General features: G+C 27.3%; 2 protein-coding genes and 1 non-coding gene across 3 annotated transcripts; 2 read left to right on the top strand and 1 right to left on the bottom strand.

The window, feature by feature from the left end:
- The first annotated feature begins 3004 nt into the window (after positions 1 to 3004).
- On the top strand, positions 3005 to 8258 carry LOC135929525 (hyaluronidase-like). Its single transcript, XM_065466136.1, has 8 exons — positions 3005 to 3133; positions 4301 to 5085; positions 5346 to 5423; positions 5758 to 5945; positions 6673 to 6827; positions 7219 to 7394; positions 7466 to 7574; positions 7885 to 8258. Exons 1-8 carry the CDS (start codon positions 3007 to 3009, stop codon positions 8106 to 8108), a joined length of 1842 nt encoding a protein of 613 aa, XP_065322208.1. The 5' UTR covers positions 3005 to 3006; the 3' UTR covers positions 8109 to 8258.
- A 2261-nt stretch (positions 8259 to 10519) lies between these two features.
- Positions 10520 to 10658, top strand: LOC135930597 (U4 spliceosomal RNA). Its single transcript, XR_010572820.1, has one exon. It is a non-coding gene; the product is annotated as a U4 spliceosomal RNA (small nuclear RNA).
- Positions 10659 to 11129: 471 nt separating this feature from the next.
- LOC135929739 (hyaluronidase-like) lies at positions 11130 to 25701 on the bottom strand. Its single transcript, XM_065466442.1, has 9 exons — positions 25593 to 25701; positions 18805 to 19019; positions 18652 to 18756; positions 14838 to 14915; positions 14445 to 14632; positions 13953 to 14107; positions 12592 to 12767; positions 11972 to 12080; positions 11130 to 11350 (listed from the first exon to the last, which is right to left on the bottom strand). The coding sequence occupies exons 1-9, from the start codon at positions 25699 to 25701 to the stop codon at positions 11130 to 11132; spliced, it is 1356 nt and encodes a 451-aa protein (XP_065322514.1).
- Between the last annotated feature and the right edge of the window lie 291 nt (positions 25702 to 25992).

The raw sequence follows: 25992 nt of genomic DNA on the forward strand, positions 1-25992 counted from the left end.
ACATGACTATAATTTGTTACATATATATATATATATAATTTATTTATTATTACAATAATAATAACATTTCGGTACTCTCATCCCCAAGTCTAGAGCCACCATCAGAAAGTATAAGCTTTGCCATACTAAAAAATCGTTCAGCACTAGCACTTGAGGGCAACGCAGTATTAAATTTAACAAACAAACTTTTTATATGAAAAAAATCATCAAAAATCTTTAAATTAGTATTTTTAGATTTTAAAAAAAGCATCTAGAGGTTCAATAATATTATTATTATTTATTGCAAAAAAATCGTCTATGGAAGGCCTCGGTTTCGATCTTGCTATAGTATTAGTATAGTAGTTAGGCATGGCATTTTTTAACGTTATTATCAGCCTATCAAGTTGCCCTTTAGATTCAGTCAAATTAATGTATGGCCAATTTAACTTGAAACTAGGATGAACGATAGCAGCTATTACATTATCATCATCATACAGATCTGGAATTCATATAAAGCGATTGTATTTATTATAAAAAAAGAAGAATACCTTTTTAATTTTCAAAATTTAAATTTATCTGAGATTTAGATTCATTTATAAAAAAATATTAAAATAACAATAAATTATGATAAATAAAGATTTTAAAAATATAATTATTATTCACAAGGTAATTAATAATATATTAATTTTGAATTTTATATTAATACTATATATTAATATTATAGATTGTGTTGTAAATTAAGCCAATTTAATAGATTTTGAAAAATATGTGTAAGGCTGCCTCTTTAGAAATGACTGTAATAACATAATGTATTGCAGGTTCAATTATGGCTAATCAAGCAATATATTATTCATTTTATATAATTTTATAATAGAAAATAAAAATAAAGTTTTGACCTTTCCTCAATGCCTTTTAACATAGACTCTACCAGTAGTTGGCAAAATTTTCTTGCATCGAAACCGATATCCAGTAGTAATTTTTTCTTTAAGAAATAAGTATTTTTTTGAATTTTGGGAAAGGATAATCTATATTTTTCTCATTTTCCAAAGAAATTTCGCTATCTTCAACAATCTCACAATGTTAATTTCACACGTCTGTTAATATTTATTATTATTTTTTTTTTGCCCATAGTGAAAATGAATTTATTATGATAAAATTTGTATAAATATAGATTTCATATTTTGTTATCATCATACAATTTTATGTGGTATTTTTTTTAAAAAATAATATTAATTATATTTATTAAAACTTTAATATATATTATCTATAAAAATTTAAGAAAAAAACCTAATTGAGTTCATATATAAAAGGAACAATAGTTAAATTTTAAAATATTGATTTTGAAAATACATTTATTATAATAAAATTTGTATAAATTGAAGATGTTATATTTATTATATATTACTATATATATTTTTTTCTCCATACAATTATGTCGTAATTTTTTTTTTAATATTAATTGTATTCATAAAAACTTTTTATATATTATATTATTCTAATAAAAATGTTTTTAAAAAAAAATTAATATAATTTTAAGAAAAAACATTATCGAGTTCCTAAAAAGGAACAAAAATTGTTAAATTTCGATATATTTGATTTGCATGTTCTAATACTCACTTTGGAATTTTACTGACGATCCTACGTGTTAACCTACTCTCCGCGTGTTAGAAGCTCGCTATAATACCACGGCGCTTAACCAAGGTGGAGAATTTTTCCCTCCCCATAGCTAAATTTGTCTATTCTGGTAAATATCATTTTAAGTTAATAAAAAGAAAAAGATTCCTCTACACACCCCCCACTCTCTCAAAAATGTATACAATATATCTCTATAGAGAAAGAATTTAAAAGAAAAATTAGTAAAAGTTAATAACTTTTTTTTAAAAATAATGACGATAATAATTTTTAGTTCAAAAAAAAAACGTATTTTGTGAAAACCCAAAATTATTTTTATAAAAATACAATATAGCTCTAAGGCCCTACAATGAGTGTACTTAAATATGTCCAATAAATAATGTAAGAATCCCCACACCCCTCTTAGCAAAATCCCTGGATATGTCTATGAGAGATACCTATCTTGTAAATTTCAGAGTAATTCTACTCTACTTTGAATTATTTTTATTTAAGAAGATGCTGAAAAGTTAAAGCTCGCAAATTATTTCTCAATCTTCAGGACGAGTTCGTAATTCCAGAAAATACCACGACTATAATATTTTAAGAAAAACATGATTATTTGATCATTGATAGCTATGTTTTCAGTATTTGAAGGTTCCAACTTTCAAGTAGGTTAAGGGGAAATATACATACTATTGTTAAATTTATCTAGTTTTGAAGTAGCTTGTTATTTTATGGGGGTGGTTGTGTTGATTTAGGAATAAATTTCCATTTAATTTGCAAATAATATTATTTTAATTTGTTTAAAAAATTGTTTTTTAAAAAAATAGATAAATATTTTCAATTTTTCGTTTATAGTTTATAAATAATAAGTTCTTATATTTACAAATAAGTTTGAAAAAAATTACGGCAAGATTTTTCCATCAAATTGTCATAACATTGTATATTCAAAAATAATGAATGAATATTATTGGTATATGAAGTGGCTTGTTTATTTTTTATAATAAATTATTTTATTCTATTTTTTATGGGAAAATTATTACTATATATATATGTATATATATAAGAAATTTAAAAATTTGTTAAATAATTTTTTTTTAAATATTAATTTTTTCATTAAAAACCTGTTTAAATAATTTGATTTTTATAAAAAAAAAATACGCCTAGGTAAGTTTAATTAAAAAAAGATATCGAAATTTTCCAAGATTTTTTGTCTTTTGTAAATCAACAATTCATAAAATTTTTCGAGATCTTTGAATTCTTTATTAGAACTCTTATTTCTATCTATAATAATAATTTTTACAATTTACATTAGAAATTTATTAATTTTTTTTTTAGTTTATCTTTTATTATTTCAAGTTTTTTTTTTTGATTTTAAAAAGTTAAAGATTTAATTTTGCTTTTAAGAGTTTCGTAATGATTTTTTATTTGAAAATGTTTACCGTATCGCTACCGCGTAATATAATACGCTTCTTATTTTATACTTTGCCTCTGATTGGCGGGATTAATAGTTGGCGCCCTTTCTATTCCAAAACTAATGAAGGTAAAAAAAAATATACAATTAAACCTTTTAAATATTTAACACTTATCTTTTTAACGTTTATTTTCGAAATCGGTTTTTGATTGATCAATTTATCAAAGTTATTTAAGCCACCTTCGATATTTTTGTGTTGAAGTACTTAACGATAGGGTAGACGAATCAGGGTATAGAGGTGTTTTCAATCAAAATAAAATTGTAATCTTGAGAATTTTATTTCAAATTATATTTGTTTGTGCATTAATAATGAAAGTAATGTTAATTGCTTTTTTTGTATAAGTTAAAGAATAAAAATTATAAAAAAAAATGAGCTTTACTGCATAATTCTGAAAAGTTTAGAGTCGAAAAAATTTCAGACCGGAAAACTTTCTAACCGATGTTTTTTCACGAGTTTAAACCATTACCTTCACTTGAATCGAATCGATATTCGAAGAGTTCGAATCCATGCGATAATGTGTTCTCATAATTTATAATAGTTTAAATAAAGGGGAAAAATTTGTCCCATTTTAATCAGCTGATTGATAGTATATATCTTTTTTTCATGAGATCAATTTCTCAATAAATAATTATCTTTTATTTCCCATCTACGCTTATAATCATAAGAATTATTAAATATCAATTAAAATATTTGATATTAACCTGATCAGCTGTTAAATCGCGCGGTTATATTCCTAATTTTTGTTTTTATATAAATTCAATTCCGTCTTATATTCCTAGCCTCTGCTTCGATACACTATATTTTATATAATCTATCTGTTAGAATTCAGCTTAGCCCTAACTGACGGGTTATCGCGAGCTGGGTGACCGACCCAGACCGATATTTCGGTCTGGGTAGTGCGGATCAAAAATTGAATAATAAATATTTATATTTTTTACGAGACATTTTAAATTCAAAATATAATATAATTTTTATTAAATTAAATATGTTTTTATTTATAAGAAGGTCAAACTTAAAATATATTTTTCATATATTAAAATTCATTAATTATTTCAACGAACACAAAAACATGACAATTTTGATGTCTAGATAAATGAAAGTGAATTGAAAGATGATAGATAGATTTGCACGTTAATTATCATCTTGATTTTTTTTTTTTTAAAAAAAAAATGATTTAAATAATTTGAAATTTTTATTCCATTGTATTATTTATAAATATATTACAATCGAAAAAGAAATACTAGGACCCTTCAACGTTGTAAGATCAGTCGCGACGCGGCGTGATAGCGTGGAGTTAAGCGGAGATATTTATTTTAACAAATCTTCCAGTCGCGGCAATTATTTGAGAATTCTCGGTGACACACAAAAACGGCATTCCATTCCTTTTACCGCGAAATACGATAATCGTGGGAATTACGACGACAAAATTTTGTTGATAGCGGAAGAGGATATCGGTTCGCGGGCGCGCGATAGTCGGATTAGAAATATATTGAGCGAATTTAAGCTGGCGGTGGATATCCAAAATTTAGCAAAACCTGACGACAGTATTTTACCATCCGTAATCACGCAACACGTTAATCCGGTAGATTTGAACGACGTCTTAGAGAAATCCGATAAACCTATCAGATCGATCTCTAAAAGGGACACCAGACAGCTAAAAGAAGAGAATTATAACACGGGATTCAACACCTTCTGGAACATTCCTACTAACTTGTGCAGGGAGAAGATGGGCATCGAGTTACCACTTTCATCCTACGGAATCATAGCGAACGAGGAACAAAAGTTTTTCGGCTCCAAAATAAATATATTTTACCTCAACAACGGTCTTTGGCCCCATTACGAGGAAGGGGATCCTTCTAGCAAAATAGCACCAAATATATTGTTTCTAAACGAGCTTAATAACCAGGAATCACATCTTTTGGAGATCAATCATGGCATTCCTCAAATAGGAAATCTTGATAACCATTTGTCCTTATTTAGGAAAAGCGTAGAAAATATAATACCAGACCCTAATTATGATGTAAGTACATCTATGAATAATATTTATTATATCTCATTTGCTTAGTTCATTATGTGCGTGTAAGAATTTCCCCTCAGATATTATTTCTGGATCTCTAAATTTTGATTAGGATTAAATATAACCCACGAATCCAACTATTCATCTTTAGAAAGGGATAAGAAGGTTTAGCCACCTTCCGATTCGTAAATAGGTTATATACTGGCTAAAAAAAACGATTACCGATTTATACGATATTTATTATACAATATTTTTAACTCTAGGGATTGGCCGTCATCGATTTCGAGGAATACCAGCCAAGTCTCAAGGTCACAGAGGGCAAGTTCAGGGATGTTTACAAGGTGCGTCTTATTATCTTTAAAATATTATTCCTATCTAAATATACAAAAATAAATTCATAATAAATTGGCTAAATATCTATCTATCTATAGGTAAAAATATTCTTAAAATCATTGATTCAAAAAAAAAAACTTGATCATTGATAGATATTTGTCGAGATATGAACAATATATTAAACCCAAACTAATTTTTATTTTAATGAATTTAAAAAATTTCTAAAAAATTAATTATATTAACGTTGAACCAAATATTTTCTAGGCTAATTATAATAAACTTAGAATTGCTTTACTAGTTTAGAAAAGTGGTATATGTAAGTTAAATTATATATTTATATAGCAAAAATCGTATGAATACGCCTTGCAAAGGTTTCCAGGTAGGGAGAATGACCCGGAGCTTAAAGAGATTTCCGAAAATCTTTTCAACTCGGCTGCTAGATTATTCTTTGAGTCTACACTCAAATTGGGGATTCAGATGAGACCGAACGCTAAATGGGGTTATTACGGATTCCCTTATTGCTATAGAATGTATGATATAAATTTTTTTTTTTTTAAATATGACAATTCATTTCTATTATTTTCGGAGACATTAAGGTGTAGTAAAAGTTTTTTGTTTTTAAAGGAGATAAAAATAATAATTTATTTGACGGGTTAAGATCAGGACTGTGAATTTTCCTTAAAAGAGTTTGGTTTCAGTGAAAAATCTCTAGACAGCTGTTTCAGATTTAGTTTAGAATTAGAGTTTGGTTTCAGTGAAAAAGCTCTAGACAGCTGTTTAAGATTGGCTTTAGAATTCGATGTCCAGAAAAAAAGAATTAAATAAACGATTTCACCTAAAATGATTAACATTGAATTTTAAAAAAAAAACACAATTAGCTTTCAAATTATTTAATGTTTTTTTTTAAAAATTATTATTATACATATATTTTATATGTTATTTTTAGCATATATTTTTTTTAAATACTTGTTTAAATTAAATTTTAAATATATAACTTAAACCCTGTACCCGAGATATGGTTCAGTTAAAATATGAATGCGTCGGTTTCATGGCCCTTGGTTAAGACATCCTTTTAATTGTTTATTTTTATAAAATTTAGGCGCGAAATGTTTTTTTAAAGGCCGGTTCGGACAGTGTCCTTGGAACTGGACCGAACCGTTTTTTTTACTTAGCGTCAGCTTTTATAAAATACTTATAAAATACTTCAGTTAAGAAAAATTTTTGACTGACAATTAATTTAATTTTTTTTTAAATTAGAGAATTAGGCATTTTAGATTGTTCCGAACGCATGTCCACCATGAACAACGAAAATATGTGGTTATACGAGGCATCCACCGCTCTTTTCCCTTCCATCTATTTGTATAATAAACCCTTACCCGAACCCATAGATACTGGCATTTGGATACACAAAAGTAATTTTTTTCTACATTTATTAAACTTCTCTTCTCTTCTCTTCTCTTCTCTTCTCTTCTCTTCTCTCTCTCTTCTCTTCTCTTCTTCTTCTCTTCTTCTTCTCTTCTCTTCTCTTCTCTTCTCTTCTCTTCTCTTCTCTTCTCTTCTCTTCTTCTTCTCTTCTCTTCTTCTTCTTCTTCTCTTCTCTTCTTCTTCTCTTCTTCTTCTCTTCTCTTCTTCTTCTTCTTCTCTCTCTTCTCTCTCTTCTCTTCTTCTTCTCTTCTTCTTCTTCTTCTCTTCTCTTCTTCTTCTCTTCTCTTCTCTTCTCTTCTCTTCTCTTCTCTTCTCTTCTCTATTACTCTAACGTATTTTAGTTTATATATCGAGTGTTTTGAACTACATCTTAAAAAGTTTTTAGAGAAGTTAATAGGCTGCGCAACAAATTGAGGTACAAACATTTGCCAACTTTCCCTTATTTCCGGTTCGAATACCCGGCAGAAGAGGGAGAAAGATACGAAAAATATCTCCAAGTGAAGGATTTAAAGTTTTCCTACAAACAGGCACTGGAAATGGGGATGAATGGAATGGTAAATCATTTTTTTTTTTTAAATTCAAAGTTTTTTTTAAAAAAATATCAAATTACATAATTGCATTCAAGATTATATGGGCATCCTCGCAAAGATTGGTCGATAAATGTCTAAACATCAGTCAATACCTGAAAAATTATTTAGGTCCTATATCAAATATGAGCAAAGTATTCGCGGAAGGTAACGGAAAATCAAATATAATATATACGCCATTTCAAATATAAGCACAACCAGAAGGTTCGGTCTATGAGGCCGGAATTAAAAAAAAAATTATGGCCAGGAAACTTGTGCAGGAATTGATCCCGAGGCCGTCCCATGTATAAAGATTACAGGCCGAGATAATGTTATTAACAGGTGGGCTAAAAATGTTAATGACAGGTGTCCAATTTTAAAATTTTTTTTCCAGATATTAAAATCATTTCGAATTCTCATTTTTTTTGTATACTATATACAATTATTTCAATTTTTTTTTTTCCTCTCAAAAAAAAAGTTTGTAGAAACACGATTTGCCGAAAAAACCCTCTCCAGTCCCCCATGTTTGGAAATTACGCCACACGGTCGCTCAATAATCAGGCTAACGAGGACAGGTGCGTCAAAATCGATTCAGAAAATATGGAATATATTTATAATATTCTGAAAACCTCACACTACCTAGATTCATATCCCGAGCGTTATGAAGACATCGAGAGTCAGTACAGATGCGTGAGGGTTTGAGAAGATTTTAAGCGTTTTTTAAGACAAAAATTTTAAAATAAAAAATATCTCATTCCAGCATAACACAGTATACAGTATAGTTTTCTAGTCGTAATATTTTTACAAAAAAAAAAATTATTTTTGGTTTTATACAAAGAATTTATATTGTGTAAAATATCCAAAATCGCGGTATATTTTTTAACAAATTTTTTAAAATCCATTAAATTATTTATGGTTTCAAATTTATTTTATTTTTAATGAAAATGTTTTTTAATATTAATTCACAAAGACTCAAAAATAAAGATTTTAATTGAAAATGTATTAATTGGTTCTTTTTTTTCTTCCTCAACATGGGTTCCTTAATGAGAAAACGCGTTCCGGTTACTATTTATAAAAGTAGATGGTAAATGAATACTGACTATGAATATTGAATAGATTATCTCCTACATGCAAATTTCAATGACGTCAGTATATCGCGTGTTTTAGGGCCCTTACAAAGACTGAAAGGATAATTTGGATGAATAATTTAATCGAAATCAGCAAAGTCAAATCTTTGTAAAGAGCTCTGAAATTTATTTACTTTTATCCCTCATAACTTAATTTAAATATTAATAATGTTAATAGATGGCCCTAATTATTTACGTAAAACTATTCAAAATGAAATAATTTTTTTTAAAAAAATCACTTTATTATTATTTTTAAAACCTTTTATATTTTACACCATATCAAATTAATTTTTTTATTGGATATTAAAAAAAATATAAAATAAAACATTTGAGCATCAAATCCTAAATATCACCTTAACCCGAATAAAAAAACAGATGTTTATATAACATTTACGATTAAACATAAATTACCCTTGATTTGGGCAATAAGAAATTCCTACCGAGATTGAATGGTTATTTTTAATCTCAAATACCATAAAAATTTATAAATTATTCTCAAATTAATGATAAATTTTTTATCCATTTATTAGAAAAGCATGTTTTTAATTTTTAGATTATACATACATCATATTATACATTGATATTTAATTATTATTATTAATGTTATTAACATAAACTAAAATAATATATAATATATAAAATAAATCTTTTTAATTATTTATAAACTTGAAATAGTATAACCGTTGAATCATTGGTAAATCAGATATTTTTCCTTCATTTAAATGATGTATAAATAAGAAATTTGCCTATCTTATGAGATGTGAACCAAAAATATATTTTTATTTTGATGAGAGGTGGTTTCCTAAATTTCCATTATTTTTTTTACAAAAGCGTTAATATAAGTATTAGTACCTTGTATATGAACAAATAATTGTAGGGAAATAATAAATCGTAAGATATGTTAAAACTCACATCTAGCGATATTTTACAAACAAAGTGGTAAAAATTTTAGGCAAAAAGTCAAATTTATGATTCCATCATCAAACGAAGGATAAATATCTGCTTCGCCCGTCATTCTTGATGGGATAGCTACTAGTTTATTATAACTATATAATATGTTATAAAATGCTTATAAAAATAAATATTTTCTTCGTCCATCATAAAACAATTTTCGGAAGTTAATTTTATATTATGAAGTTATTTCAAATAAAAACAGCCGTTAGCAACAATTTTAGAAATATAAAATGTTTAGTCATTATTCCACTAGGAAATTTTTATGAAATTGGAGTAATTTTTAATAATTCCTACTAATAATATATGATTATTTTCCAATATTTATTAATATTTAAAATTATTTTAATCGAATAGTCTCGAATAATCGATAAAAAAATTATTCGACGAATAATATATTTTCCTCGAATTCGATTAGAATTTTCGAATCGAATAATTGTGTTGAATATCGAATAACAAATAATTCGTTTTAGGTATTACTTTGCGCACTGGCGATTATGCTCAAAAATTTACTAGATAGAAACTTATTTTTTTGAAGAGATTATAATTATGAATTAATGAAATAAAATTATTCATAGTTATATAATTGCGTGTATTAATTTGATGTCAATCATCTATACATTAACCATATGTTTTATGGGGGCCATTTTTTAATTTTTTTTATTTATTCAAGGGTTATTCAATTAATTTTAATTTTAGAATAATTTGTTTATATCATTATATTTTATAAATTTTTTTTTTTAAAAAAAAACATCAGCATTGCCTACTCTAGCAAAATATAATTCTATTAAATAATAATAATATAGATGGCATTAAATATTTGCCGGGTATAATTGTTAAGGGAATTGTATAAACTTTCTTAAATTTTTAATTTTTCTTAAAATGTAATATTTTTAACCATTTTACGCATAACATCCTAGTATTTTATCTACTAAACGATTTATAAAGCATTCCAGAAATTAAACCTTTAGAAGACACCATATCCGGGACCCCAAAATATGGCTATATAAGTTTAACATAAGATCTATCAAAACTAACTTTGCGCAGTGGCGATACCGTAACCGATGATGTTTTACCGAGGTGCGGTTATTGCTAGTTGAAAACTACTACCAATACCCCGCCACGCGTTCTTTACCGAATCGCGTAGGCAATTTTTACTCGGCCCTAAAATGGCCCCCATCACTAATAAAATGTAATTAAGAATTGTAAATCATTTGATATCTTGATCTTATTAGAAATAGAGACTCAACCTACAGGAAGTACGGGTCTAGATCCTAATTTTATTTTCGGCAAGAGTAGTGGTATTTGTTTTTTAAAAAAGTACTAATTTCTAGCTTCCATGTTTGTTCTTAATTTAAAAAAAATTTAAAATTCGCTCATTTTAAAAATGAATTCTAGCTCTGTATGTTGTGGTAATGAATCTAAGCAGGTGACAATATGGAATGCTTAATGATCTGATCCATAATATGATTTTATATTTCAACTAGTTTAATGTTGTAATACCGATGCCCATTTGCTGTCTAGAATCTAATTTTATTAGGATTATCTATATTTAAATAATAATATTTAAAAAATAAATAAAATTCCCCTACAACCCCAAATATTTCTACTTTAAATGTAAGTGTATATATAATATATATAATTTTTAATAGGTAGCGCATTGGTATTCAGTTTTGATTTTATCGTAACTTTGGGGATAGGTCAAATTAATGTCGTCAGTGGAATTCAAAATTTCTTTTATATAATCTATGTTCTCGGAATCAATTTTGACACATTTACTCTCCCTTGGTTGGTAATTGACTAAAGAGGAATTTTGATCGGAGGTTGCGATAGAGTTGTTACAACAAACTAGTACCTTTTTGCAAACTTGTATATATATATATGTATATAAAATTGAAAATTAAATAATGTATAATAACATATGTTATATATATATATATATCTAGTCCCCATCGAAGTATCAAAAGATCAATTAACAATCATAAAAAATAAGAAAGCGAAATTCAAATCTAAAATTAGGCAATTTATTATAAAATGGCTGTTTAATCCTCAAATCTGATTCCACTGCCATTAGTGTTGTTATAAAAAGCCAAATTTGGGTCGATTTAAAAAAAAAACCTGCACTATTAAAATTATAACTAAAAAAAACATTCTGGAAGACCTAAAGATTTTTACTCGTAGCTGGCAGAAATGCTTGGGGCATCTGTTCGCCAAATTTCGATGCTTAACATAATATTATTTTAACCAAAATCTTAATCAGGCCGTTGTGAAAAATCAACCTATATCCGGCTAAATAACACTAACTGCCAGCTTCTCTAAGATTTTAATTTAAAATCTATTTTCCGAAACAACTTGAAAATAATTCCCACATTTTTTAAAACTTTGGAAAAAAAAACAAAAAAATAAAAAACATCTCCAAAGTGTTTATTTAAGATTTCCTTAAAGTATCAAAAATTTAATATAAGATTGTTTTTCATCATTCCATACTTTTAGCAAAATGTTTGCTAATATTCGATATGGGGCCTAAATAATCTCTCACATAATGGCTGATGTTTGAACATTTAGCTGATAAATTTTTCGAGGATGCCCAAATAATCTGAAAATATAATACATTTATTTTTAAAATATTTATAATTATAAAATGACGAGAGAAAGATAAGAAATTCTAGCTATAGCAACTGATATAACAAATGGTATTAAATCAATTTTTGAAAATTAGTTGTTGCTTTCTTTCTTTTCTTTTCTTTTCTTTTCTTTTCTTTTCTTTTCTTTTCTTTTCTTTTCTTTTCTTTTCTTTTCTTTTCTTTTCTTTTCTTTTCTTTTCTTTTCTTTTCTTTTCTTTTCTTTCTTTCTTTTCTTTTCTTTTTCTTTTCTTTTCTTTTCTTTTCTTTTCTTTCTTTCTTTTCTTTTCTTTTCTTTTCTTTTCTTTTCTTTTCTTTTCTTTTCTTTTCTTTTCTTTTTCTTTCTTTTCTTTTCTTTTCTTTTCTTTTCTTTTCTTTCTTTCTTTTCTTTTCTTTTCTTTTCTTTTCTTTTCTTTTCTTTTCTTTTCTTTTCTTCTCTTTTTAAAATTATAAAAAAATTGCTAATGTTTTACAAGATTAATTTACCATTCCATCCATCCCCATATCCAGTGCCTGCTTGAAGGAAAACCTCAAATCCTTCATTTGAAGATATTTTTCATATTTTTCGCCCTCTTCTGCCTGGTACTCGAACCGGAAATAAGGGTAAGCCGGTAAATATTTATCGACCAATTTGCTGCGAAGCCTGTTAACCTCTTGGTATACTTTTATTGATTAATTTTATTACAAATTATTTCTGTATATAAGGGAAACTGGGGCAAGTTGAGAGGGGAACGTTAGTCCACTCCAATAATAATTTGAGCCACTAATTTGGAATTTAAGCCTAATATTGATAATTACGTCACACATGATTGGCTAAAAAATTTTTTTAGTCAACTAATTAATACTGCTGTTCAAGACATTTTAAAACAAAAATTCCCATTTTAATTTTCAATAAATTAAATTTTCATTTTAATTTGATAAATTTAATTGTTTTAATGGAAGCATCTCTATATTTTTCAAGTAGGCTAAAAACCCTACTTATTATTATGAAGATGGAGAAATAATAAAAGAGAATAGAAGATTTATTTGCAAATATAACACTTTTGGATCTATCCATTCAACCTTTCGAGATATGGTGGTATTTGATAATGCATCATTCATGAATATATTGCGAGATGACCCAAACTTTCCTTCTATTACCTCCTTAATTTGATAGATGAACCCACTATTAAAGCACTAAAATGAGCAACCATACATAATTGCTAATGCAGAACGACTATTTCATTATATTAAGGCTATTTTATGTTTCAAATTTTTTATAAAATTTGAAGTTATAAATGATTATAAACTAATAGTAGAGTGAATGTGAAATCGTCTGCTTTTAATCATCTACAAAAGACAAGTTTAAAAAACTACTCTTTTTTTAAAAACCATTATTTTTGAATTTTAATTTCAAATGCCCAGTAAGATTCCAATTGATCGAATTACCTAGGACAATATTCTTGATTTGCAAGAAGAAGGAATGAATAATCCGCCATAACCAAAAAAACTTTACCTAAGCAAAGAAACGGTTAGAGACAATATTAGTAAATAAATTGATCCTGCAAAAACAGCTAGCATTGGCCTCAAACCAAGGGAACACCCTCCAGGGGATAAACGAAGATTGCAACGTCAGCGGATCAAACCTTGGTTCATTTCCAAAATATATCAAGAAATTATGACTATTTCTGAAACAAGATGTTAGTTTTTTTTATGATATAACTTCATCATACTCTTAAATCTTTTGAATCTCGATATTCCTAAAGTATTAAGTTTTAAAGACTCAATAAGTAACAAAAAATAGTCGTATTTGCAGTCTGAATAAAAGTTAAAAGGGATAGCTTAAATTTTTTTGTTTAAAAAAAAACCTTTATGTATCCAAATACCAGCATCTATGGCCCTAGGAAACGGTTTGTTACTCAGATAAATGGTAGGGAAAAGTGCGGAGGAGGCTTCGTACAACCATAAATTTTTGTTGTTCATTGCGACCATGCTATCGGTACAATTTAAATTGTCTAATTGACTATGTTTTTTTCATAATATTTTAATAAAAGATGGAATAATTTCAAAGTATACAATTATTTTTTTGTAAAAAAGATGGATAACCAAAGACCAGACTGATAGCCTTTTTTCGAAAACGGAAGTGCGTTTTTTTTGGGCGGAAGCCGGTCTTTGGCCGATCCGGTCTTAAAATTGGAATTTAAAAAAATTCATGTAATTTAATTTGGTTGAATCATTTTTTAAAATGTCTTTATATAAAATAATGAAGTCTAAGTTGAACTTTAGAATTATTCCCACTGTTTTACAGCAAAAACTATAACAAATTTTTTTTTTTTTAAAAAAAAGTAAATTTTTTATACCCTCTGTAACAATAAGGAAATCCATAATACCCCCATTTAGCATTGGGTCTCATTTGAATCCCTAATTTAAGAGTGGATTCGAAAAAAAGTCTGGCAGCCTTGTTAAAAAGGTTGACACTTATAGTATTCAACTTATTGCTATCTTTTATTTCTGGGTGTTTTTCTGTAGCGAATTCCAATGATTTTTGCTTTTGTGATTAAAATTTATTTTAAAATATAAATTATGAGGTTTAAACAAGTAAAAAAAATATGTATATCATAATTAGAAAGGAATAATTAATTATTTTTAAAAAAAAATAAAAATATTTATTAATTAATTCCTTAGGAATTGATCATGAGGTTGAAGATGAAATGGTACAATTTAATAATTTGGTTAAATTTAAGTTAACCAACCTTGTAGTAATCTTTGAGATCTCCCGATAATAGGCTAAGACTCGGCAAGTATTCTTCGAAATCGATCACGGCTAGACCCTATCGATGTGCGAAAAAATAATTTAAGCAATAAAATACAATAAATTCAGAGGTAACTGACCATTTTAAATTCCTTCTTTTGACTAACCACATAATCAATTTTATAAAGTTGTTATAAGAATGTTTTGCGTTTTATAAATATCGTGACGGAAAGATGATGAATTACTGAAATAACGGCAGTTAATTTGGATCCATAATCACCTCACAAATAATCTCTTGTCATTTGTTTACATTTTGTGTTATTAAACGTCTCGTTTTCAACCCATTTTTTAAAAAACGGCTAACTATATATTTTATCCAGAAAAAAATATAAGACTGAAGATTTTTATCAAATTTGGGCACATCAGTTTAGACATCCATTAGCGAAATATCAAGGCTTATGCGATATTTTTAGGGTGGGAATATCGAGTTAGCCGTTTAAAAAACCGGCTCATATCAAGTCATTTAAACGACACTATTTTCATTGAAGGCTTCTCAAGGCTTAAATTAAGAGATATAACGAAATATCAAATAATTTTCAATTTTTCAATATGTTTCATTTAAGATTTTTCGATTTAGTTAAAATCTTTCAATGTTTATTATCGTTATATTGGTTTTAGGGAATATTATATATCGATATAATGAAAGTTTATTTTCCAATATCCTTAAATTTATACCACATATATATATATATATATCTGCATAGGTGCCTTCAATTCCCGGCCAAACAAGTATATCTTGAAGAGCCCCGTTAAAATCATAAAAAACAATTTTTTTGCTAATAAGTAATTAAGAAAAATATATAACCCTCCCCGACGCTTATGTCATTATCTATATATTCTCTATAGATGTGGCGTTAGTTTAATTGCATCTAATATTGAACCTTTTTTTAAAATTTATTTAGATATTTTTCATAAAAGCACCTAATTCAAGATCTTCTACAACACTAACTGATTTATAATTTAGGCTAACAATATACCAGGAACATTCTAAAATCTCTAGTGTTTAAGAAATTTAACATTTAATTAAATATATACCTATTGCTGAAAGAATAATAATATTATTGTATCTGGTTATTATTTATATTATGGAAATATATGTATGAATATATCATCATTATTTGTATATTATGAATCAGATATATTTTATAATGATTATATATATATTTATTATTAATATAGTATTGGGTGAAAGTTAACTACCTAACACCCATAGCATCTATTTTAATGTGATATCCGGATCTATATATATTGATATGGATGTATAAATAAGTGCTGGTATGAATTACCCCAAATATTATATTGTCGCAGTCATGGATATAAATATTATGAATTTAATCTAATTTATTAAAGTTATCAACTAGGTTTCGGGATTAAGGGCTGATGAGAAATCGTGGCTTATACTTTAAGAATATAGATAGAAAACCTGCCATGAGACTCAGTAATATGTAAACTCGATTTTAATAACACCTTCAATAGCCTATATTGTACCTCATTTTTAAAATTCTTCTATGAAACTTTTCCCTGTTTCTAAATTTATTTGAATCTCTATATGGCTTACGCCTCTGACATATGGACCTTTTCAGATTCTGTCCCAATAAGAAATAAGGGGATCCATCTTCTCATTTACCAAATTTAAAAAAATTTAACATAGACCTGTGGTATTATGACGATGGTACCATCTGCGGCATCTCAGCGAATGTACTTAGCGTTTTAAATACTCGGACACCTATTCTCAAGCCACCGGTTTAACACTTAACATAAATATTTATCTTTTTAAACAACAAGTTGCAAAATTTTGAAGGCTATAAAATTATTGCTCCAGGTAGTTTAACCCAACTAAGGTCCCCATTAGCTAATGCTACCAAGTTAGAAGATTTCCTTCATAACATTTTTAAAACTTTTACAGCATGAAGCACTTTCTATGCCATCTTACACCACACCATAGTTTATTTTTAATAAGCAAATGCCTATATATATATGAAAAATTTGGCATATCGAAAAAGAATTCATATATAAAATACAGGATCAATTTAAAATATTTATAGAAAAAATTTTAAACATAAACTTAAACCAATTCAATTGGTCACTTGCCCAATTACCTCCTCAATCAAGCGGTATAGACATTCTCACTGAATCTTTTATCCTTATAATCATTTTTATTATCCAGATAAACAAACAATTCTATGATTTTGGGCTTCACATGTCCTAACGATGATTTATTAGAAGGCGCAATTAACAAATGGAAGGTTAATATACCAATTAACATTCATATACCATCCATCACACATTCACAAATTTTTTTTACTCCTTTAATTTCGAAGTACCAAACCTATATATCAGTCAATCCACCTTTAGATTGCATTCAACTCCTTCAATCATATTACAGAGTTGGGGTCATAAATGGTTAGAATCACTCCCTATTAGTAACCTTAGTAATCTCTATCAGACGAACAACTGACAGCCATCAGTTTATATCTAGGTTCTGATATCGTACAGCCTCATGCTTGCATCAAATACAAATCATCCATCTCTTTTGACATGGAGAATTAAATAAAAACATATTGTTTTGTTATTTGCAAAAAATTGAGATAAGTTATTCTCCTCCAATCCATTCTCTACTCTCGACAAAAAAAAGGATATCTCGAAATTAACAGTTCTCTAGGGTTTTTTAAGCATTTTTTTCAATAACGCTAAAGTTTATTTTTAATAGGTTCGTTCTGTGGAAGTTTTATCCATTACAATTGAAGTTTGAATGCTGGATGTATAATTGCAGAAAGACATATTGATCCTTATATATATGTTCAAATTTTAAAAATACAGTTTCATGCTTGCATCAAAAATTATATATAATAAAGGGCGACACCAACGCCACTCAGCAATAAACAATCGAGGTTTACCATCGAACCCACAATTTATATCAAGTACATGGCTTAAGACCTGATGGTATGACAACCATACCTTGGGCCCTGGGAAAATTACTAATATGGGACTACACATACCTCTTTTCATTTCCCTCAAACTTAAATATCAATCCACTATTACAAGCAGAAACTAAAAAGAAAGCATACAAAAATTTTAACAACTTCATATTCATTCCAATAGCTAGTAATCTCCGCAAATGGATATTTTTCACTATTAGCATATAAGTTAGGCAATAAAATATGACTTTTTACAAATGAAACTAATTTTTATATATGCGCCAAAAAAATTGAATAGTTATTGTTCCTATTTGGGAACTTATTTATAAAATTGTATTTTTAATGATACAGTTTTTTTAATTTTTTTTTATAGAGTTCTATTAATTATAGTACATATTAATATAGTAAACGATAAATATTAGGGATGGAAAAAAAATCCTAAAGTAATAAGTTGGAACCAGAGCCATTAAATATTAATCATTATCAACCCTTTTTATTCAAAAAGAATGCACCATATATTTTTTATCATTTGTCATAGAATGAATAAGGTCGAATAACTAGTGAACAGTCTAAACTGAAAATGCTGCGTTAATGATTTACGAATTCTCAGGGTTTCTTTAGAAGATTCCGAACAAAAAACGCTGGGATTCTATAATCCTAAAAGAATCAGCAGCTCTGCTACATATATTTAATGGGTATCCATCCTTGAGTTAGTTTTTATGGAATGCAAAAGTCCTAGAATATTCAATTTAACAAAAGTAAAACTGTATTAAATTTACTCTCGATATTGATATCCATTTTAAAAACTAAAACTAAATATCTGTCAAATGAACTCACATGAAACGAAGGGTCTGGTATTGACTTGTTCACACTTCCGGCAAAAAAGTTCAAATGCTTTTCGATATCTCCTCTTTGAGGTATGCCCCCGTTGACCTCTGTAAGCTTTAAAGTTTGTGAATAATATTTTATTAGGCAATATAAAATTTTTACCATGTCATTTTTTTCATAATGTGGCCACAGACCCCTATTCAGGTAGAATATGTTGATCTTTGAACCAAAAAAGTCTTGTTTCTCATTAGCTACGATTCCGTAGGGGGAAAGAGGAATTTCTTTGTCTGTCTCATTCCCACATGTAATCGTAGGAATGTTCCAGAATATTTCAAATCCTGGGTTTTTGCTTTGACATTTCTTTTTGATCCGCGTATCTATTGCAAAAAATATTTATTTTAAAAATATTTAAGCTTAGAAAGATTGTGTTATATATTTTTAAATTTAAAAATCTAATTATTTTATCAACATTTGTATTTTTCTTAAAAAAAAACCTATGCTTTGGCGGCGTTCGTTTTTTTTTTTTACAAAATTTTAGAAGATAGCTAGCTTTTTATTTAGAATATCAAGAGCCAGCTCCAGTGCAGGCGCTGAGGCTTTATCGAAGGAAGTATCCTCTTTTAAGAGATTAATTAAATTTTTTGTTGGATGAAACATATATATTAAAATAATATAAACGACAAACTATTGGGTCGGTTGAGTATTAAAATGTTTATAAAGTGCATATTTTATTTTTTCTCGATAAAATCAATTCTTCCTTAATTCTGTATTCCTCCATCTCGACAATAAAAATTATTGAAACAAAATATTTTAGAAATATTATTTTATCTACAATTTTATCGCGTGATTTCCTACCTATAATCCTAGAAAATTGTTTTTTTTTAGATATGCCCTACTGAAAAATTTTAGAAAAAGAATATAGAACAATCTAATACTCAGCCGACAATTTATTAAATAATTTTTTTATGCTGAGACTTTTTATTAAACCATACATATTAGTCAGAATTCATTTTATAATTGAAAAATTTTTAATATAGGAACCGTTAATAACACTTTAATAAAACTTGAAATTTATTTTTTTAAAAAATCATTATTAATATTACTATTTTTTTATAATGGCCACCTCTAAAAAATAAAATTTCTTTTGCACCCTTAGGCCAGCTGACTGCATTGCTTCACTTGAGCCTAAGGACTAGCTGTGGCAACTCTTTTTAAAAAAGGCTAATAGCGTTTTTAGACAAAATACATATTTACCACAATTATATTATATGTAGGCATTTTTAAAAAAAAAATTAAATAAAATATATTTTGTATAATCTATACCTTCATTAGAGCGAGAATTGAAACATAATACTTGCACACCATAGATCCCAAAAATCAAAGCGTGAGCATTACATAAAAATGAAGTCATAATTATGAAAAAATTTTCAAAATAATTTTATAAACTATTTAAATAAAATAAATTAGGTCTATATAAATATAACTAATAATAATAAACTGATCCGATTATATCTTAATCTATTTATATTATAATAGATATTAATATCTCGAACCTCCATTTATCGGTAAAATATTTTGATGCCATCTTTTACTTTATAAACCTCTTTCTAAGAAATAGAGTATTTTAACCAAAAACCACACGTTTCTTTAAGGGTTTTCGTTAATTTTCTGAACAACCTATTTAGAATTTTCCTAAAGAAAACTGGCATTTAGTGACGTCACCCCCCCCCCCCCCTTCTCCCACCCTTTAGATGGGGATGGGGGTCTTTATGGCTCATTCCTCTATCCCAGAACGACCTAGCTTCCGTTTTTATATGAACTTATTTGTTCTAAAATAGGTAAATCTTCAGATTCGGTCCTATGGGACCTTATTTAAGACGCCATATCTTCCCTCATTTCCTGCCCAGAAAAATTATTATATTCAAGTTAATTTGAAAATTGCTACTATAAAAGGCAAAATTGAATTACTTGAAAAAATTATCGAATTTATTACTAAAAAGTTCAATATCGAATATGTCTGATCCTCACAATACCCATTTTATCAGAGAATGTTAGGACTTATCACTCGTTCCACCTCCTTAAATAAATCAGAGCGCCTAGAGGTCTGCAATGTCGGTTTTTAGCTGTTTTAATTTTTTTTAACCCGTCCGCTCACCCATTAAAAACTATTATGGCTCTTTAATTATTTCCTTTATTGCTTTTTTATTCAAATTAAAAACATGAATAATATACAATATTATGAATAAAATTATTATTTTTCGATAAAACTGAAGGCCGTTTTATACATTTCGCCCGAAAAATATTAAAAAATTCAGCTACCCATTACTTTAAAAAATAAGTTTTTAACCAGCCCGCTACCCGCCCAACGTATAAAATATTTTATAAAGCATGGGCTGGCGGATTAAAAGCTCACCTATTGCAGACCTCTAGCTGCGCCACTCTGAACCTCAAATCTAAGGAGTAGATTGCTATTATAGCTCTTTAATGACCTCCTTATTTTTTTTTATAAGCTAAATAAAATAAGACTTACCTGGGTGGGTTTATAAATGGAAGAAAAAAATATAAAATTTATTAAAATTTATGAAATTACAAAATAAAAATATATATTTAAAAAAAAAATTTATTTATTTGCACAGATTTTTACTTTATTTTGAACGAAAAATTAATTTCTTTTAAATTAAAAATAGATTTTTGAGTGATAAAATTAATCCGTCCCACCATAAGTTATTTTTAAAAATTTATTTTTTGGCACGAATATATAAAAAAAAATTTAGGACCCGGAGTTTAAGAAATAATCAAAGAAATATAAAATTTTCTTTTTATACTAAAATGAAGAGTAATTATCATTTATACCTAAATAAAAGAAACTCCAGTTCATTATTTTGTTATGTTATGTTAATATCTTGGATTGGTCTAAAAATAAAACAAAGTTTTATAAATCAATAATGCAGGGAATTTTAAGGGTCAGAGTTGGACAAGAATTAAAGATATTTATTTAAGTGGTGGCAAAATTTATCATTTATTTCTGCAAGAAGTTAATTGTATATTTTTTAAAAAAAAAGCATTTGAATATTATTTCAACAAGAAAATAAATTAATTTTTACAATTATCGATACTTTGAATATTTGACTTTTATAGCCGCGATATAATATACAAACATATAATATAATGTTATAAATTAAAAAACTATTAAAGATATAAAGAATGCTACTAATAACTATTATAATTACCTAGTGCCAGTAAAGTATATGCGGAAAAATTAAAATAATATAGCTGGCTGTAAGTTATTTTCTAATAATCTATAAAAATTTAATATTCTATATAAAAAATTACCTCTAATATTATTTGATTTTTATTATTATATTGTAGTTTTTATAGATGAAGCTTTCACTTTATATAACACTAATGGACCTGACACTCTTCCTTCCGATTAAACTTATCAGGAAAGACTAGCGCTCATAATAGCAGATATATAATTATCTTGCCACCAATTTTCAATTTGTCGACTATTATCCCTCTGCTACTTTAAACAATGGTTCAGAACATGATTTTTAGAAGCAATCCCATCCAATCCCATCCAAAACCTTGGCTCAGAATTCAATGATTAAGAATTTAAGATTAGTAGGGGACGAGCATCCCTGCACACTCTAAGCAACTAGCTTTAAGCGTTAGTTAAGTTCTAATGGGATTCCTTTCATGACAAAGTCCATAGGATTGTGTTTCTTGATAATTGAAGACCTAATGGAGTCACTAGATTACCTTAAGAAGATGGAAAGTTCGTAGTTAGGGTTTTTCTTGCATTATCGAAGCGTTGTTCGTCAAACTTAAACAAAGATTTAGTAGTTACAAAAAAATTGGAATGTGATAAATATTATTTCATTCCGGCCATCGTAATCTTGCAATTTTTGGTCCTTAAACCCAAGACCTAAATAAAAAACAAGAAGACTAATTTCAGTCAAGACAGGGGACCGGCAGAGTTTTACTCTAAATAACCCTTAGTCATCAAATCGTATTTCTAATGTTCTATTAACTCATTCTTCTGTTGGAATTTTTATTCTGATCTTTCCCCTTCTTTCCAGCATTCCCATTTTACAATGTATTATCTATATATTTCATTATTTAAATATAACTTTCAAACTATATAAAAAATTTAAAAACACTCTAATAGAATATTAAAATTTGAAACGGTTGATTAAAATCTTACAAAAAATTACCCAGTTCATAAACCATATGCTCGAAGGAAAAATTCCTTCAGATACTTCCAAGTTAAGAAAGATTTGAGACTTAGAGCCATTTGTCGCAAGTTATGTGCATATTTTGTTATATTTTTTTTTTGAATTCAGATGATTTCGTAATTAAACAGTTTATGTTTTTATTATGATGCAAATAGTTTTTTATTTTTAAATAGTAATTTATTATAAAAACTATATAGTTTTTTTTTTAGTAAAGAAAAATTTTGATGCGCGAAAGTCAGATATGTAATTGAATTATTTATTTTATATTATAATTTATGATCATTTAAATAAGGTAAATAAAAAAAATGATATAAAAAGCAATGAAAAATTATAATTTCGACTATGGCTTTTTATATATATATTTGAAATAAAGTTTACATACGATACCATGTATTTAAACTACGAGTCAAGTTGTAATTTATATAGAATATTCGGAATTACAAGGTAATTTTTTTATCTAACTGTTGTTCAGAGAGATGCTGTAAGATGTCATGCGTTTATTTGAGAACCTGTTTCTGCCTAAAATTTAGCGAAGGAGTGTTCATTGCCTAAGAGTGTCCCTGGATATGTGAGGTACTCTATCTCAGTACGGTTAAACCTGAAATCCTTCTAAACGTTCCTGTTTAGGGGACACTATGTTTTCATAAGATTTTATTATGCCTATTACCATGTTGACTTGGTTGATCGAGCCCGTTATTATTCTATCATCAATCAAGGTTGCAAATTACTGTATTGAATGATAATAAGATTAAGCAAACTCATTACTATATTGGCAAATCATCGCAAGGCGATATCTTTTAAAATTCTTAGTATCAAATTTGCGAAACTATTTAATTTAAAGAATTAATTTAGTTAAGCCCTAAGATCATAGCGTATTCTTCAATATCCTGCCATTCTTTCTACCTACGAACAAGAGATCAAAATATTGACCGAACAAATGGTCATTTTTAAGTTTTAAACATACAGGTGAAATAGGAATATGATCACCTTCCCTACTCTCCGTAAGTGCCTTCATACTTTAGCGTTTATCACGTGTTCCAATCATACAAATTAAAGACTCGCCCAGATCCTCTACTATTTCAGACCATCGTTCTTCGGACTCTTCCCTAGTCGAAGTCATTGCAGAGAGATTGGGATTTACTATTGGTTGGCAAATCCGTCGAGTTTCTTAAATCTATAAGTTAACCTGTGGAACATTCCCTTCTCTTTTCAGCTTCGTCAGGAAACGGTTATGAATTTTTTGAAACCATCCTTTCACGTAATCTTGATTTACTACTTACAAACGATGAGGTCCGGTAAGCTATTGGACCAAGACTTAATGGCCATATGGTTGTTAACATACGTAATTTTACAATATTTAATAAAGCCTAGTTAAATTTGAATGTTTTTAAATAACTAACACCAAATTTATTTTCATCATGTGCCGCTTAAATTTTAGCACGCCCTTGTAACGATTGTACATATGGATATAATATGAGAATTGGTTATCAGTTTAAATTGCTATGTACTAGGCCTAAACGAATTCGAATCGAATAGTAACGAATCGAATAATTTACTATTTGAATTCGTACGAATAATAAAATCTACTATTTGTATTCGATTCGAATTATTCGAATATTTCGAATTAATTTTTTTAATAAAATAAATCATACTCAAATATATTGACAAATTTTTTTATTACAAATTTGATTTTAAACAGAAAAAATTATAATAATATGTAATCAATAATCTGATAATAAATAATATATAATCAAGTTATAAACAAAATTAAAATGTATATTATTAATTTATTTTATAATTTTAGCCAATTTTTAAGGCAAAGAGTTTTTCTTTTATTTTCTTCCTTATATGAGATGCGGTTTTTTGACAATAAATTAGTTCCAACTGAAAAAAGCCTTTCACAAGCAGTTGTTGCTCCTTGTATAGATAGATAATCCCTTGGCTTTTTCGAGAGCATGGGGATCCTATATGCATTTGCTTTCCACCACATACTAATCATTCTAATAATGTTTCTTAGTTTTAGAATTGAAGGATCTAAAATTTTTAAAATTTCTTTGGATATAAAATTAATTACATGGGCAAAGCATCGGATGTGCCCTATTTTTATTAATGGATATTTTAAAGAAAATGTATCAATAAATGTTTTATTATTAGTTGCATTATCTAAAAGTTATATAAAAATTTTTATTCTCTAAATTATAAATTTTAATTATTTTAACAAAGGCTTTAAATAAATTTTCACCTGAATGTGTTTCATTTATTGGACTGACATCCAAAATTATGTTATTTATTTTAAAATTATCATCAATAAAATGGGCTGTTAGCCTTAAAAAAGGAACCTGTGTTGCTAGTCCAAATGTCAGATGAAAAATTAAACTGTTTTATTTTTATATATTTTTCCTTTACCAACTGTTCTTTATCTGCAAATATATTATACATGTGCAATTTAAAAGTATTGGAGCATAATGATTTTACAGAACAATCAAGATCACTTATAAAATTTTTAAAATCATTTGAATTTATAATTTTAAAAGGTATATTATTATTTATCAATAATTTTAATAAATTATCCTTAAAATTAATTATTTTTTGAAGAATTTGGTGTAGACTTTAAAAAAATGTGAATTTTATTATTTTTTTTACTAAGGTGTGAATGAAACCTATTATAATGATTAATAAGAGGAGAGGTTGTTTTGCCTTTACATTTTATAATACTCTTGCAATGATTGCAAGAAGCCTTTTCACCTTCTTTAAGGATTTGATATTGATCCCATATGATTGCTCTCTTTTGTGAGGAAATTTTCTCATCTTCAACATCAAGCATAATTTCATCAGAAGCATTCTCCTCTAATATAATTAGGCTAGCTAACAATAATTATTGTTAGAGATGTAATATATTTTTATATACCTCTGGTTTGTTTAATTTTTAATATAATTTATTATGAGATTCAAAAAATAAACTTTTCGTGAGATTCAAAAAATGTGGCAAATAAAAATTTAAATTTTCACTTCAGAAATTTTTAAATTTATGCTAGAATCTTTATAAACACAAACACATCACCTGTCAGATTGGCAGGTCAACAAATAGAAGTGACAAATGTTAGATTTATTAAAC

The sequence above is a fragment of the Gordionus sp. m RMFG-2023 genome, chromosome 5 (assembly GCF_954871325.1).
Source record: "Gordionus sp. m RMFG-2023 chromosome 5, tfGorSpeb1-WG-v2, whole genome shotgun sequence".
NCBI lineage: Eukaryota > Metazoa > Nematomorpha > Gordioida > Chordodea > Parachordodidae > Gordionus > Gordionus sp. m RMFG-2023.

What these genes read in the sequence shown, in the direction of transcription:
- LOC135929525 (XM_065466136.1), top strand. Translation starts at nt 3,007, where the DNA reads ATGATTTTTTATTTGAAAATGTTTACCGTATCGCTACCGCGTAATATA. An exon ending in AGTTCAGGGATGTTTACAAG is followed by an intron (nt 5,424 to 5,757) that starts GTGCGTCTTATT and finishes ATATTTATATAG; the next exon opens with CAAAAATCGTATGAATACGC. An exon ending in TTCCCTTATTGCTATAGAAT is followed by an intron (nt 5,946 to 6,672) that starts GTATGATATAAA and finishes TTTTTAAATTAG; the next exon opens with AGAATTAGGCATTTTAGATT.
- LOC135929739 (XM_065466442.1), bottom strand. Translation starts at nt 25,701, where the DNA reads ATGCTTGATGTTGAAGATGAGAAAATTTCCTCACAAAAGAGAGCAATC. An exon ending in TTTCCTTATTGTTACAGAGG is followed by an intron (nt 14,108 to 14,444) that starts GTATAAAAAATT and finishes AAAAAAACATAG; the next exon opens with TCAATTAGACAATTTAAATT. An exon ending in TAGCAAACATTTTGCTAAAA is followed by an intron (nt 11,351 to 11,971) that starts GTATGGAATGAT and finishes TATATATACAAG; the next exon opens with TTTGCAAAAAGGTACTAGTT.